The following is a 12,952-nucleotide window of genomic DNA, read 5'->3' on the forward strand; positions in this document are numbered from 1 at the left end:
CACGCCAAACTTCTTATCGGCCATGCATTATGTCATAGCCCTAAAACTGGACCCTGGATCTGCCCGCATCCATGGATCTACTTGGATTACATTCATACTCGAGATATAAGAGACCCCTTTAGACACCCGTGGACTTGAGAGAGATTCTCTATCTAGAACGCAACTCCAAAATTCTCTACCACCAAGTTACCGGTTCTGTGAAAACCATATCGCCTTTAGCACGAAGGCCCTTTAGTCGTTCCTTCGAAATTCGACTAGTTAATAGAAGGGCCTTGATCGCAAGCTGTGGAATACTCAGACAGACCTCAGTGCCGCGCTCATGCGCGGCCAAAACGACGATGGTAGTTGCTTATAAACAGGAGTAGTTATGTATTGGCTCAATCATATATTTCGATTGGTAAGAAGAGAGCTATCATCAACTTCGGGACCTCTTTTTAATTGTCTCTTTAACTGTCTTTTTGGCTGTCCCGAGATCCTTCCAAGGTTCCAACTAGTTGTCGAGTCATCATGATTGGTCCAGTAAAGGAAGTCTTGGCTAAGCCGTGAACAGAGAAATAGCAACCGGGGATATCAGAATAAGTATCAATTCAAGAAATAATATATGTAACTAGAATTAGGGTTCCAATATCATGGATAAGGAGCGTCAATCGTCAAGAAAACCCATTAATAACCATCTCAGAGTGCCGGCATAACAAAAGATCATAATCCCGACAGGCTCGGAGAACGGAGGTGAATACAATTTTTTTGAAGTTTTTTTGTTTCTTCATTTTTCCAACAAAGTGCGATTCCAAGGTTAACCAAAGCGAAAAGATGCATCTGGCGAATTATAACCCTGGAAGGATTACAGCAGAGTGAACAGAAGAGCAAGACCTGGGATGAAGGCCGCAATACTCTTCTGGAACTGAGCAGGTGCACTGTTGAAAGCGGGCGAGGAAGAAGCGGGAGGAGCGGTTGTGGACGATGCCGATGTGGCCGCGGTAGTGGGCTGCACGGGGGAGACCGGGGAGGTAGATGCGGCTGGAGCAGTGGGCTCAGTAGCAGGGGGGAGGAACCGCGACAGAGGTAGTCTTTGCTGGGGGAGGGACCTCGACGGAAGTGGTCTGCACTGGAGGAGGCACAACGACAGAGGTTGTGTGGGCGGGAGGAGGAACCTCGACAGAAGTGGTCTGCACTGGAGGAGGCACGATGACAGAGGTTGTGTGTGCGGGCGGAGGCACAACAACAGGAACTGTAGGCTGAGTGCAACCCTCAGTGCAGGTAGAGACAGATGTCACAGTGATCGTGTTGGTCTGGGTCACTGGGTGGGTGTAGGTTGTTGTTCCGCTTGAGACAGTGCTCCAGGTCACAGGGCAGGTGGTGGTGGTCCAGGTAGTGGTCACGACAACTGGAGGGGGAGGCACAGTCTCGGTCTCACAGGGAGTAGTGGAGGCCGGGGGAGGGACTGTTGGGGTCTCAGTCTCACACGGAGTGGTGCTAGCTGGAGGGGGCACGGTAGGAGTGTCTGTCTCGCAAGGAGTGGTGCTGGCGGGAGGAGGAGTAGGGGTATCCGTCTCGCAGGGAGTTGTGCTAGCAGGAGGGGGAGTGGGAGTGTCGGTCTCACAAGGAGTAGTAGGAGACACCGGAGTAGAGGAAGCAGGAGGAGGAGTAGGAGTATCGGTCTCACAGGGTGTTGTTGGGGACACTGGAGTAGATGTAGCGGGGGGAGGAGTGGGGGTATCAGTTTCACAAGGGGTAGTGGGCGAAACTGGTGTAGAAGTAGCAGGAGGAGGTGTAGGAGTGTCAGTCTCACACGGGGTGCTGCTAGCAGGGGGAGGAGTAGGGGTATCAGTCTCGCAAGGCGTAGTGGGAGACACCGGGGTAGAGGTAGCAGGGGGAGGAGTGGGAGTGTCAGTTTCACATGGGGTGGTAGGGGAAACTGGAGTAGATGTAGCAGGGGGAGGAGTAGGAGTATCCGTCTCGCATGGGGTAGATGAGACCGGAGGAGGAGTGGGCGTATCAGTCTCACAGGGAGTAGATGTCTCAACTGGAGGAGGAGTGGGCGTATCAGTCTCACAGGGAGTAGATGTCTCAACTGGAGGCGGGGTGGGCGTATCAGTCTCGCAAGGAGTAGTGGTAGGCGTCACCACCGGGGGAGGAGTGGGAGTATCAGTTTCACATGGAGTAGATGTCTCCACGGGAGGAGGAGTGGGAGTGTCGGTTTCACACGGAGTGGTAGTAGGAGTCACAACCGGAGGAGGAGTGGGAGTATCAGTCTCACACGGAGTAGAGGTCTCCACGGGAGGGGGAGTCTCGACAGGCGGAGGAGTCTCAGTCTCGCAAGGAGTAGTCTCCGATGGGGGAGTACCGTGGCCATGATCACCGTCATGATCACCGCGGTCTCCATGATCACCATGGTCACCATGGTCCCACCAGTCACCACCACCATTCTCATCGCCGCCACCGCCGCCGCGGACGGCAAGATGAGCCTCAGCAGCGTGTCTGGGGTTCATGACCATACCCGAGGCCAAGGTGGCTGCGTACAGCAGAACGATTGAAGAGCCTCGCATCTTGACGAACGATTGATAGAGTCAAGTCTTGTTGCAAGAAGTCGAAGTACTTGAAACGAAAGACGAACGGAACCGTAGCGAGAGAGTTCCTAAACGGGCAATGTAGACCAGGCGAATCGTTCCGAGAGCAAGGCTGAAAAGATGGGGGGAATAGTGGGAATTAATATATGCCTCTCCTCAAGCTAGCAGGCTCAATACCCGTCCGGTGCTGGGTCCTGAAAGCTCCGCTCAGGTCGGTAGTACATCAGGCACTAAAAGCAGACTAAAGTCAACGGAAAAGTGGCGCTCGTCTTCAGAAAGCCAACCAGACCCGACATGAACGATCAGCATCAGGTAGTTGACCCGCTCATTTCGAAGAGGCTGGTCATGATGTAGGGTATACCAGGTCCCGCATGCAGAGACAAAGCTAGTGTACACGGGCCCGGTTGACTAGACGACAGGTACTGAAGTGTAGCCAATGATAAGTGGGCGAGGTCTCAGAATTGTGCTGTGGTTGGCTGGCTTGGACCGGGGGCAGTCAAGATATGGCCCCAAAAGGCTGAGAAGCAGTCAAGCGGCCAATTGACTCCAACGATGCAGGTCGTGTCTTGGCATGCGATGCGGGAGATAGCTCTAGGATTGTCCTTCACGATACCCATGTTCGGTTAGGCTTTGGTAGCTGATTCTTTTTTCACTCAACCTTTTTTCCGGTTTTTGGACAACACACACACGATACTTCGTCTCCGGGCCCAATTCCACGTTTTCACACGTCATGGGACTGGTCGCTTTGGGAGTTGCAAGCTCGGCCCCATGTGTCCGGATATATTGTGGGGAAACCTCACGAATAGGAGACATCGTGGAAATTGGACCCGGGGATGTACCAAGGCACACCAGGTACCGGTTAACTTTTTGACAGGAAAGTTGGAGGGAAGTAATAATAGACTCCGTCTTTCGTCGTAGCAAAGTCAAGGACCCGAATACCCGTGTGTTGTTCTGGACCCTGAGTGGGCCGAGCGATCGCAACTGTTGATCGATCGGCTAGAATTCAATTCTGGTGGGTCGTGAAAGAGCATGGCCAAGTGTTTAATGCAGGTGACGTTGCATGCCCGTGGGCGCACGTCGAGTGAAATTTGCCCCGGCCTTGAGGGACTTTTTTAGTTGCACTAGGCGTGTTGTTGCAGGGAAGTTCCCCCGCTGCGGCAGAGTCCCTGAGTCAACAGTCTTGTTTTCTGACTTGGCGTTTTTTTCTTTGTTGGCTCCCTCTCTTGGCTCACACTTGTTCCCTTGTTTATTTTTATTTTTGGATGTCTCTTTTGATTTGACTGACTCGATCGCAATTCGACTTTCCCTTTTCAATGCTTCGACCATAGTTCGTACAAAATGTCTCGGAACTCGTGAGACTACCCTGATTTATCGTGTAAGAGAAGATCCCGAGAATGTTGACTATTTTACTCCAAAAAAAATCAAGGTAATTCTCAATTGGACTGATGACGCTGATAGAAAATAAATAACAAAAAAAAATCCAGAGAAAGAGTTGTATTGGCGGGGTAGAAGGAAGCAAAGTATACGGAGTACGAAGTACGAATAACCCTGCTTCCGACATGGGACAAATGCAAGTACTTGCAGTATTGCCCGGGAGTCACACTGAAGCCTCATTGCCTTTGGGCTGATTTCCCAGCCTCTGAGCACAACCATAGACAATGCTACACCATACCCTATACTACAGAGTTAGAAACGCTGGAAATGCGGGGGTGTGCTCCGTACTGCCTTCTGATTTTTGACATTTCATGTTGGGGGACATTTTTAGATGTCTTAAACTCTACAGCCACATGGGTGGAAGAAAGCATGACTTCTCCAGGAAGTCCCTAGCAGTTAAGATTACGAGTGGAAGCTCGGGGGCTGGTCCGGTGCCAATGTCTTCCATCTCTGGGCATCGGTCATCTCCAAGATAACGGCGGAAGAAATGTGGAGTGGACTAAGAGAGTGGGCCTCAAGCCACCAACTCCTCTCTGGGGAATCACGCCCGAGACCGGAGGACTTTGATTGCGATGATATCAACATTGGTCATGGTCCAACCTTGGAAGTACAGAGTCACTCTAGTCATCATCCTCGTCCGAGCCACTACTCCACCCAGTCTCGTAGAATTCTCGAATCTCGCCTAGTCCGTTGACGATCGTCTCGCGGTCCTCAACCGAAATCATGCGAGCGGCAGTACCCGAAAGGGCCTTGATTCGTTGAGATGTTCGTGTCGAGGCGGTCAATGCGGTAAATACCCGAAGGCCGTCTTCCTGGGGAGGGAACATGCTGTGCGGGAAACTGTCAAGAACAGGGAGGCGGAATGGGGTGTGGAAACTATGTGGGTAGGATAGAATGTTAGCATCTGGCTGAAACAGAAGGAATAGCGCAAGGTGTAAAAAAGAGGGAAAACCTACCGTTGAAGCATAGACTCTGAATTGTAGAGTCTGAGTTTCCGCAGGTGTCCAATGTCTTGGTCCTGCGCGGACTCGGAAGCCCTTTCCGGTTCACCTCCACGGGAGACTTGAACTTGATTGAAGATATGGCCCTTGTCTTCGCCGTCATAGGTGAAATCAATGTCAAATTCAGTTTCGGCTTTAGCTTGCTCGTCCTCATTGGACAGTGCCTTTGTATGACCGTCATTGATTTTATTGATGGACGATTGCAACTCGAAGATGGTATGTGTACCATCCTCCCCTGCCAACGCCGCCTCGAAATATTGGAACGGCTTCAATCGAGAAGGCAGTGTGACAGTTTCAATCGCCGATGCTATCAAGGCTGTCTTCTGCCATTCTGATTGGCGATCAACGTCAAGGTAACCGGGAAGCTTATTGGGAAGATCAATAATTGGGACGTAAAGCGATGCCTGTTGTGAGATCGAGCAGAGTGACTTCGCTTTGTTCGTATCTCTCTTGAATTGGTGATGCTGTAGAGTTCGAAACTTAGCCAATCTGCGAGTTGGACATTGCAAATGCCACCGTGCCACTTACCCTTTGTGTTCTGGTGCCATCTTCAATCGCCCAGACCCAAATACTCTTTTTGCCAAATTCATCTCTCAATCGTTCCATATACTGTGCTGTGAATCCGCCCCAGGCGTCGTCTGACCCAGCAAAAAGTTGCAGTGCTCGCAAATGATCGCATTCTTCGAGGATAGGTCTCACATCACGATCCAGCAAATCATGCTCCTTGTCGAGATCCTTGAACAGCTCTTCTCCCACATTCCAATCCTCAAAGGGCATAGTTTGCGAATTTAGCTCATACTCATTGAGTTGGACAATGGACTTCGGGTGATAGAACACTCGGTTATAGTCTGACCAGTAGCGAACAGATTCCGAGGTCAGACGAGGAGTTGGTGTGCCCAGATCCAAGCTGGTCTGGTATTCGCTCGGCGTGATTGGGGCCTGTTTCTGAATAACTTCTCTCCCATCCCTGTCCCATATCAGCGTGCATGGTCTTGATCGGAATTAATTTGAGCCGCATACCATAATCCTTGGCCGGCCGTGTCGTCGCCAAGTTCGTAGAGTGCGTTGTTCTTGCGCAAGGTACCAAACCCGCCCTTGAGGTCGTAGATCAAGGTTCGCGGTGTGTAAGTCTCAGAGCCATCTGCTCCATATCCTGCACGGAAATGGACATCGTGGTCGATAGGAGGTCCCTCGGTTCCCTCTTCATATGTAAAGTATGATTCCTAATTATATATCAGACGAGTTGAGCGACGCAACTGGGGGGAATTCTACCTGAAGATTCCAGAAGTGGGTTGCTAGATAATTGGCCCGTTGGCCCAGCTGAAGAGTGACAATTTCATGCATTATTATGCAACTGACAGTCAGTTCTTGTATCGCCCCTCAATGAATTTTGATATCGACACTGCGAGTCGACGCACAGACGCTCTCGAGATCACGCGCTAGTCCTGATAGAGGGCTTATCAGCACGTGAGCGACTAGCCACAATAGGGAAGGCGCATCAAGTCACCCGGGCAACGGTCACATGATTTTGCCAAAGAAGGCAATAAACATGTTTGTGTGGGTGCGTCACTTGCCGACTCCACAACGGTGATTTTCGCTCATGAGATCTCCTTTCCATCATTCCTGTGATGTTATTTAACAACCCTGTGATCTTCATCGCCTGGATCTAAACCCCGTCAGCCGCAGCGATGGAGTCTCCCACGCGTCTCCCCCGAGTCCCTCAAAAGCGCTGCATCCGGTCTCTCCGGAACGCATGAACCAACAAACCATCCCCGCCTCGCCCTCACTCCCTGCCGACCTTCTCACCCTTCATCACAAAAACCACCGCGGTGTCTCGGAAGTGCAAGCCAAGGTGGCGTTCCTCAACGGACTCTCCCGGGGTGGCAGCCCCGCCAGCACATCCAACAATAATGCCGCCGTGATAAGAGCCAACATGGGCCGTGAAGAGGCGGAATCCGCCCTAGCTATCGCACAAGAAGAGTTGGCTGAGGCACAAGATCGCGAACGACGAATCAGCGAACGCCTTGAATCGTTGCTTGAGGAACTGCACGGAGCGAAGGAACGACAAGGCCAAGAACGCTCGATCTTTGAAAAGGAAATTCGGAAGGCTCGCAAAGAGGCTTTCCGAGCTGGATCGACGATGGTAAAGCTTCAGGAAGAACTGAAAAATTCTAAGTCTGAAGCCAAGGCTCTTAGAGAAGAGGTGGCCGCTGAACGCGAATCAAAAGACAGGGCTAAACAGGAAGCATTCGAACGCGCCTATGCCCTTGCCGGCCTCACCGAAGAGCTCGAACTTTTGAAAGAGAAATTCCGCGCTTTGGAAACGGAAAACCACTCGAGCACTTTGGAAGTGCGCGCCCATGAGATTCGCAAGGAGGACTTTGGAAGATTATCATTGGCTGAAGGGGACCTCGCATTTTTGAACACCCCGCGGAGACCTAAACGAGCTGCCGCGGGTTCCGCCCGTTCACCTGTCCCCGAACGCGATGAACACGTGGAAGCGACACCTCCCAAGCGCCCACGCCTGTCGGAAATTGGACCGGCTGCCGAGAACGAGCAGCCTGCTTCGGGAGCCGGCCCTGTTGAGGAAGATGCAGATCTTTTGGAGGATTTGAAGGAAGAGCTCGTTTTTGAACGCCGCCGCAGAGAAGCCGCAGAGGACATGGTTCATTATATGAACATCGAGTGTCAGTTTGAACGTTGCTCTTGCAGAATTGCTGAGAGCCAAGGACGTCGATACATCTATGATGCGGAGTACTACAATACTTTCCAAAAGCCCCAGATCGAAGCCGAAGAAAAGGCTCGGGCTCACCAGGCTAGCATTCAGCAAATCGCTGTGCAGCAACCCAGTCCAGAGTCAGCGAGCACTCCTGAGGCCAGTCCGCCCCCGCCTCCCGTTCATCGGTCTCCCATTCACCGATCCCCTGTGCATCAAGCTCCAACTTTCGAGCCGACTGTGCAGCAGTCTCCTGTCCACGAGTCACCCGTGCATCAATCCCCTGTGCACGAAACTCATGTGCACCAGCCACCCATCCACCGATCCCCTATGCACCAGTCCCCTGTGCATCAGTCTCCTGCGCCTCAACCTCCTGTGCACCAGTCTCCGGTTCACCAATCTCCAGTTCACAATGTTGCCGAAGCTCGAGGAACTTCCCCTGAACCCAACCAAGAAGAAGCAGAGGCCAGTCAAACTCCTTTGGCGCCACCGCCTGTTCCTATCCACCATTCCGCTTCGTCCTCGAAGAAGCAAGAATCTACGAACACACCAAAGATAGAAATGCCAGCCGAACCCTTGGTGACTTTCTCCCCGGAGACTGGTACTTTTATGACTTTCCCATCTCCTTTACGAGACAATGTCCGACCTTTGCGATTAGACCAGTTCGACACGCCGGACCTTCCTGAGCCTCAGCCAGAATTCCATCACAGCCATATGGAAGTCTCGGCCTCGCCAGAGCCAGATGTTGAGTCATTCACTCCTTCTGGAGAACCAGCTCCTCAGCAGGCTCCTGCTCCCGCTCCTGCTCCCGCCGCTGCGCTCCGTGTGCGTGCGCCAGCACCAGCTCCAGCTCCGATGGTGAGGGGTCGTGCTACTCCAACCGAAAGCCATAACGATAACTCTTCTGCGCGGGCACGGTTGTCACAGGAAGCCCGACCACCCAGCCGTGTTCAACGAGACGCCCAAGGATACCGCCAGCCGCTACACGCTCCAAAGAGAGACCCACGCGGACAATCCTCCATTAGAAACACAAAGAGAGTCCCCCTGCGAAATGAGACGCAGACTCAACGCACTTCTCATCCTGGCGTCCCAGACACCCCGATTGATCGCGAGCAAGCTCTTGCTCAGATTCGAGCCCGCCGAGGTCGCACCCACAGCAAGCAGCGCTCAGTCAGTGCCAACGAAGCTGGTCACGCTGCTCGCGCCGCTGGCTCGAACACGAATCCGGCAGGAGGTCCTCGTCGTGTGCCAAACCCCAATCTCCGACCCGATTCAAGGAGTGAACGTGAGCACAGCGAACGCCGTGATATGAGTGCGCCTGTTCGCATGTTCCGTCGGTGATTGATCAGGAGTGTATTCTCGATGCGTTATGTCTTTCACTTGCATGGTCTGTCGGTGCTTGTTGTTTCATCTAATACCCCCCGGCGCTGCATCAATTTGCCCATTCTTCATTTGCTCGGCGCTGGAAAGCGAACTGTTTTCTTCGTTTTTGCCTTCGATATCATGATTCTATAGATGGATTATTATCCCATATGCCTTCTTCCACTTCCCATCCGGGCACCATTTCGGTTTATGTCCTGTCACTCCCTCAACATTTCCTATGTCTTTTCCTTTCTCCGTCTATATCTTTCACCTCAAATATTTTCACGATGCTTAATACCATGAACAAGAGCTAGCTAAGCAGCAGACCCAGGTCAAGCCTTCTCCAAGAGATTCGGTTAGAGTAACAAGATAATTGTATTCACATGCAATGTTGTATATGGCTAAACTATAGCCTTGAAGCTTTACAGCACCGAAATACCACAGCATCTAATCCTCGCACAATCAACTCTCGCCTCTCTCCCCCACCAAAGCCCCACCAACTCCTCCACAAACACCCGATCAGTCGCACTCCAAACATCAAGCCCCATCTCCGTCATATCCGCCACCGAAATCGTAACAACCTCACACCCAGCTTCCCTCAACGATCCCCGCTGCGAACTCGCACCAGACCGCTGTCTCAACAAAGGCGCCTCATCCCCAATCGACATCGATCTCGACCTCGACTCACTCTCATCCTCATCAACATACTCCTCATACCCACCCTCACAATCATCATTCCGCGCAATGACACCAGCCAAAGTCCCAAAGATCATCGCCGTCATCCGTCGGAAATAAGCTACTAACGCAACCTCAGGCGGCTGATCGTTTGCCGGAGAAAGGTTCTCGACACTGGCCAGCAGCCGCGAGTCCTGCTCTAATTGCGCCTCTTCTTCTTCCTCGGTGAGTCCGTCGCGGTTCTCGCCTGCGGACGCCCACCACATGAATGACGTGTATGCGAGCCGCGTCCAGGAAACTGGTTCCACGACTGGGCTGGATGAGTATGTTGAGTCTGTGTCTGAGGATGTGAGGTGGTGGAGGCTGCGGCGGAGCATTGCGAAGCGTCTTGCGTCGCGTTGCGTCGCTTTGAGTGTGAAGGGGTGTTGGGGGTTTGAGTGGTTTGTCAGAGAGAGCTTTGGGAAGATTCGCTCTTCGGCTTGTTTGGTGTGTGGGGCTGGGAGGGTGATGAGGGTGTCGAAGAGCGTGGGTTTCATTGTTAGAACTGTGTCTGTGGAGCAGGCGATCCAGCTGGGGTCTGTCTCTGGGTCTTGGGAGCTGATGCTGCGTGCGGGGTCGAAGGTTGAGAGGTAGGGGATGTCGTGGATGCCGACGTTGAAGAGGGGGCGCGGGCGTAGAGGTGGGGTGCGGTCGGTGGGGAGGAGGTCGAGGAGGGAATTTGGTAGTGAGGCTAGGAGGGAGAGGTCGTATACTGAGGTTTGTTAGGGGGTGATTTGGGTGTGGGGATGGGGATGAGGTGTTGGGGGACGTACCGTAGTTGCAAGGTGTGTGGACGGGTGCCTCGCCCATGAAGAGGATGCGCTTGCGCAGCAAAGCTGCCCTGTACAAGGGGAAGACCAGGGGTCCGAAGGTGTCTAGGAAGTCCGGTAGGGACGATGCGGGGTGGGACGGTGTCAGGGCCGGCCTGAAGGTGTCCAGAACGAGTGCGTCGCTGAAGGCACGGGTGCGATTTGCGGTGTCTGGTCGCTCGCCTGGTCGGGATCGAAGGTTCGCAGGCGACACAATGGGTGAATCGGGCGCTGAGGACTCGGTTCCTCCTATTCGATAGGCATCCCAGTATGTCGCTAGAGGATCCATGTCGGACATGTTCTCGGCGTATTTCCTATCGGCCACTTGTGAGTCAGGTGTTCATCGCAAGGCTTTGAAAGTACGTACTGCGTCAACTCTTTCAATCTCGGAGCGTGGCGCCAGCTCTTCCCCAGTCGACCAGTGCTGAGGGGGACGAGAACCCCGATCGCGAACATCTTCGCATTGCGCTCGGCTTCCGCGGCGGGGTGATTGAGGAACGCGCTGATGCCAGCATACTGTTCATGGACAAAGTATCTAGAGGAGAGACATGCGCATCAGTGAATTGAACAAGGACATCTAGGGAAGCTTGCACATACACCAGATCCTCGGTCACATTGTGAAGACCAGAAGGCAGCGATTTGTATTCCACGACGCCTTCCACGTCAACTATTTTGGTTTCACATTAGTATCGCTAACTCGAGACAGCCTCGGCTGGTTGGTCGATTGCTCACCTCCTGGTGCTGTGCGCTTCCATGAAACCACGTATCTGTCGCATGTCAGCGATGGAGCTATACTAGCAGGGGGACTGATAGCTACCCGGTCCGGATGTCGAAGCTGATGAGGAACAAGGCAACGATTCCCGGAGGCGATTCCATTGAGGATCGAGGGACCTCAATTCCCAGAGGCCGTGGTGATTCGGATGCCATTGTTCAGGAGTGTCGAAGGCCTGGCCATCGGGCGATCACGGTTGGAGGGGGGACCTTGGCTATACGGAGTCACCGCCTGGGGCCATATTTCATCTTCCATCCTTCATCATCCAAGCTTCATTCTACCTTGTCAATGTCTTTAGCAGAGATTAATGAATTATGTGGGAGGTTGAGCTTGTCTTCAGGTTGCTCCAGAGACTCTGCTATGGTAGGTCACAAACGGGACAGGCTAGATCAAGACAGCACCCTCCAGCACTCTTCCATTTGTGTATATCAGCATAGCTACATGTATAGACATCTACGGAGTACTCCGTGCAACTGTGTAGATGTATCATTTGAGAACATGCTTGCAAGAAATCATGTAGTTATGCTGCGAAACCTCAAAGCTAAGACATTCAAGCTTGTCATTGGCTGAACTCACATCCACTTCAAACAAAACACACCTTGTACCCTTTTTGATACTCCAATCCCTCACGGTTCTGTCGGAAACCCGAGCTTCTTCGAGGCCCGGAAGCTTGAAACATGCCCAACCACCCTTACTACCCCCTGGACGCCAACGTGGTAGGCTATCAGCCCAACGAGACTCCAGTCTTGGAACTCCTCCTCTCAGCTGGTGGAGCCTGCACCGTTCTTCTCGGTGTGACTTTCGCGTTGGCAAGCTATGTACGACCAAGACTGCAACTGGCAGATCGGATTGCCATCTTGTGGTTTGTGCTCTGTACGATGTATTCCATTCGCATTCACGAACGCGCTGACCAGACCCAGCCGGCAGTCTGCACTGTTTCTTCGAGGGCTATTTCATGATCCACCATGACCACATGGCGTCGGCCCAAGACCTCTTTGGGCAACTATGGAAAGAGTACGCGCTGTCCGACTCCCGATATATGACCTCGGACACGTTGGTGTTGTGTATGGAGACGATGACCGTGGTGAGTTCCGAGTCCCACACAAGTTGGCACAGTCTCTGTCTCAGAAACTTGATACTTGATACTCCGTACTTGGAGGCTGGAGGCTGGAGTCTTGGATTCACCGCTGATTTCTCCTTCTTTTTAGTTACTGTGGGGGCCCCTCTGCTTCGTTGTTGCATACTTGACCGCAACCAGGGATTCCCTGCGCCACCCGATCCAGGTGATTGTGTGCATGAGCCATCTTTACGGCGACACGCTGTACTATGCGACCAGTCTGTTTGACGAGTATGTCCACGGACGCCCCTATTCCCGTCCGGAGCCGTATTACTTCTGGCTGTACTATTTTCTGATGAATTTCATCTGGATTGTGGTTCCGGCGTGTATGTGCCCCCGTTTTGTGTCTGACCGTTGTCAGCCTGCTGATTCTGCAGTAGATTACCTGTATCAGAGCATCAGCACTATTTCGGCTGCATTTAAACGCCTAGAGCTGGGGCCGAAGAAGACTAACTAGGAC

The 12,952-nt window shown here is 52.6% G+C and overlaps 5 protein-coding genes across 5 annotated transcripts; 2 read left to right on the forward strand and 3 right to left on the reverse strand.

The window, feature by feature from the left end:
• Positions 1-841: 841 nt before the first annotated feature.
• On the reverse strand, positions 842-2,546 carry N7506_006837 (uncharacterized protein; the record flags this gene model as incomplete). The annotated part of the gene is given in 2 exon segments (XM_056956130.1): positions 842-1,072; positions 1,086-2,546. The coding sequence occupies 2 exon segments, from the start codon at positions 2,544-2,546 to the stop codon at positions 842-844; spliced, it is 1,692 nt and encodes a 563-aa protein (XP_056810464.1).
• Positions 2,547-4,621: 2,075 nt separating this feature from the next.
• On the reverse strand, positions 4,622-6,346 carry N7506_006838 (misato family protein; the record flags this gene model as incomplete). Its single annotated transcript, XM_056956131.1, has 5 exons — positions 4,622-4,877; positions 4,958-5,466; positions 5,531-5,969; positions 6,023-6,225; positions 6,275-6,346. The coding sequence occupies 5 exons, from the start codon at positions 6,344-6,346 to the stop codon at positions 4,622-4,624; spliced, it is 1,479 nt and encodes a 492-aa protein (XP_056810465.1).
• A 409-nt stretch (positions 6,347-6,755) lies between these two features.
• N7506_006839 (uncharacterized protein) lies at positions 6,756-9,059 on the forward strand (the record flags this gene model as incomplete). The annotated part of the gene is made up of 1 exon (XM_056956132.1): positions 6,756-9,059. One exon carries the CDS (start codon positions 6,756-6,758, stop codon positions 9,057-9,059), a length of 2,304 nt encoding a protein of 767 aa, XP_056810466.1.
• Positions 9,060-9,502: 443 nt separating this feature from the next.
• N7506_006840 (uncharacterized protein) lies at positions 9,503-11,530 on the reverse strand (the record flags this gene model as incomplete). The annotated part of the gene is made up of 6 exons (XM_056956133.1): positions 9,503-10,506; positions 10,568-10,917; positions 10,971-11,138; positions 11,201-11,270; positions 11,336-11,370; positions 11,421-11,530. 6 exons carry the CDS (start codon positions 11,528-11,530, stop codon positions 9,503-9,505), a joined length of 1,737 nt encoding a protein of 578 aa, XP_056810467.1.
• A 522-nt stretch (positions 11,531-12,052) lies between these two features.
• On the forward strand, positions 12,053-12,949 carry N7506_006841 (EXPERA domain-containing protein; the record flags this gene model as incomplete). Its single annotated transcript, XM_056956134.1, has 4 exons — positions 12,053-12,248; positions 12,296-12,459; positions 12,584-12,818; positions 12,870-12,949. 4 exons carry the CDS (start codon positions 12,053-12,055, stop codon positions 12,947-12,949), a joined length of 675 nt encoding a protein of 224 aa, XP_056810468.1.
• Between the last annotated feature and the right edge of the window lie 3 nt (positions 12,950-12,952).

Source organism: Penicillium brevicompactum, assembly GCF_028827555.1.
Source record: "Penicillium brevicompactum strain IBT 35665 chromosome Unknown utg000005l_segment0_segment0, whole genome shotgun sequence".
NCBI lineage: Eukaryota > Fungi > Ascomycota > Eurotiomycetes > Eurotiales > Aspergillaceae > Penicillium > Penicillium brevicompactum.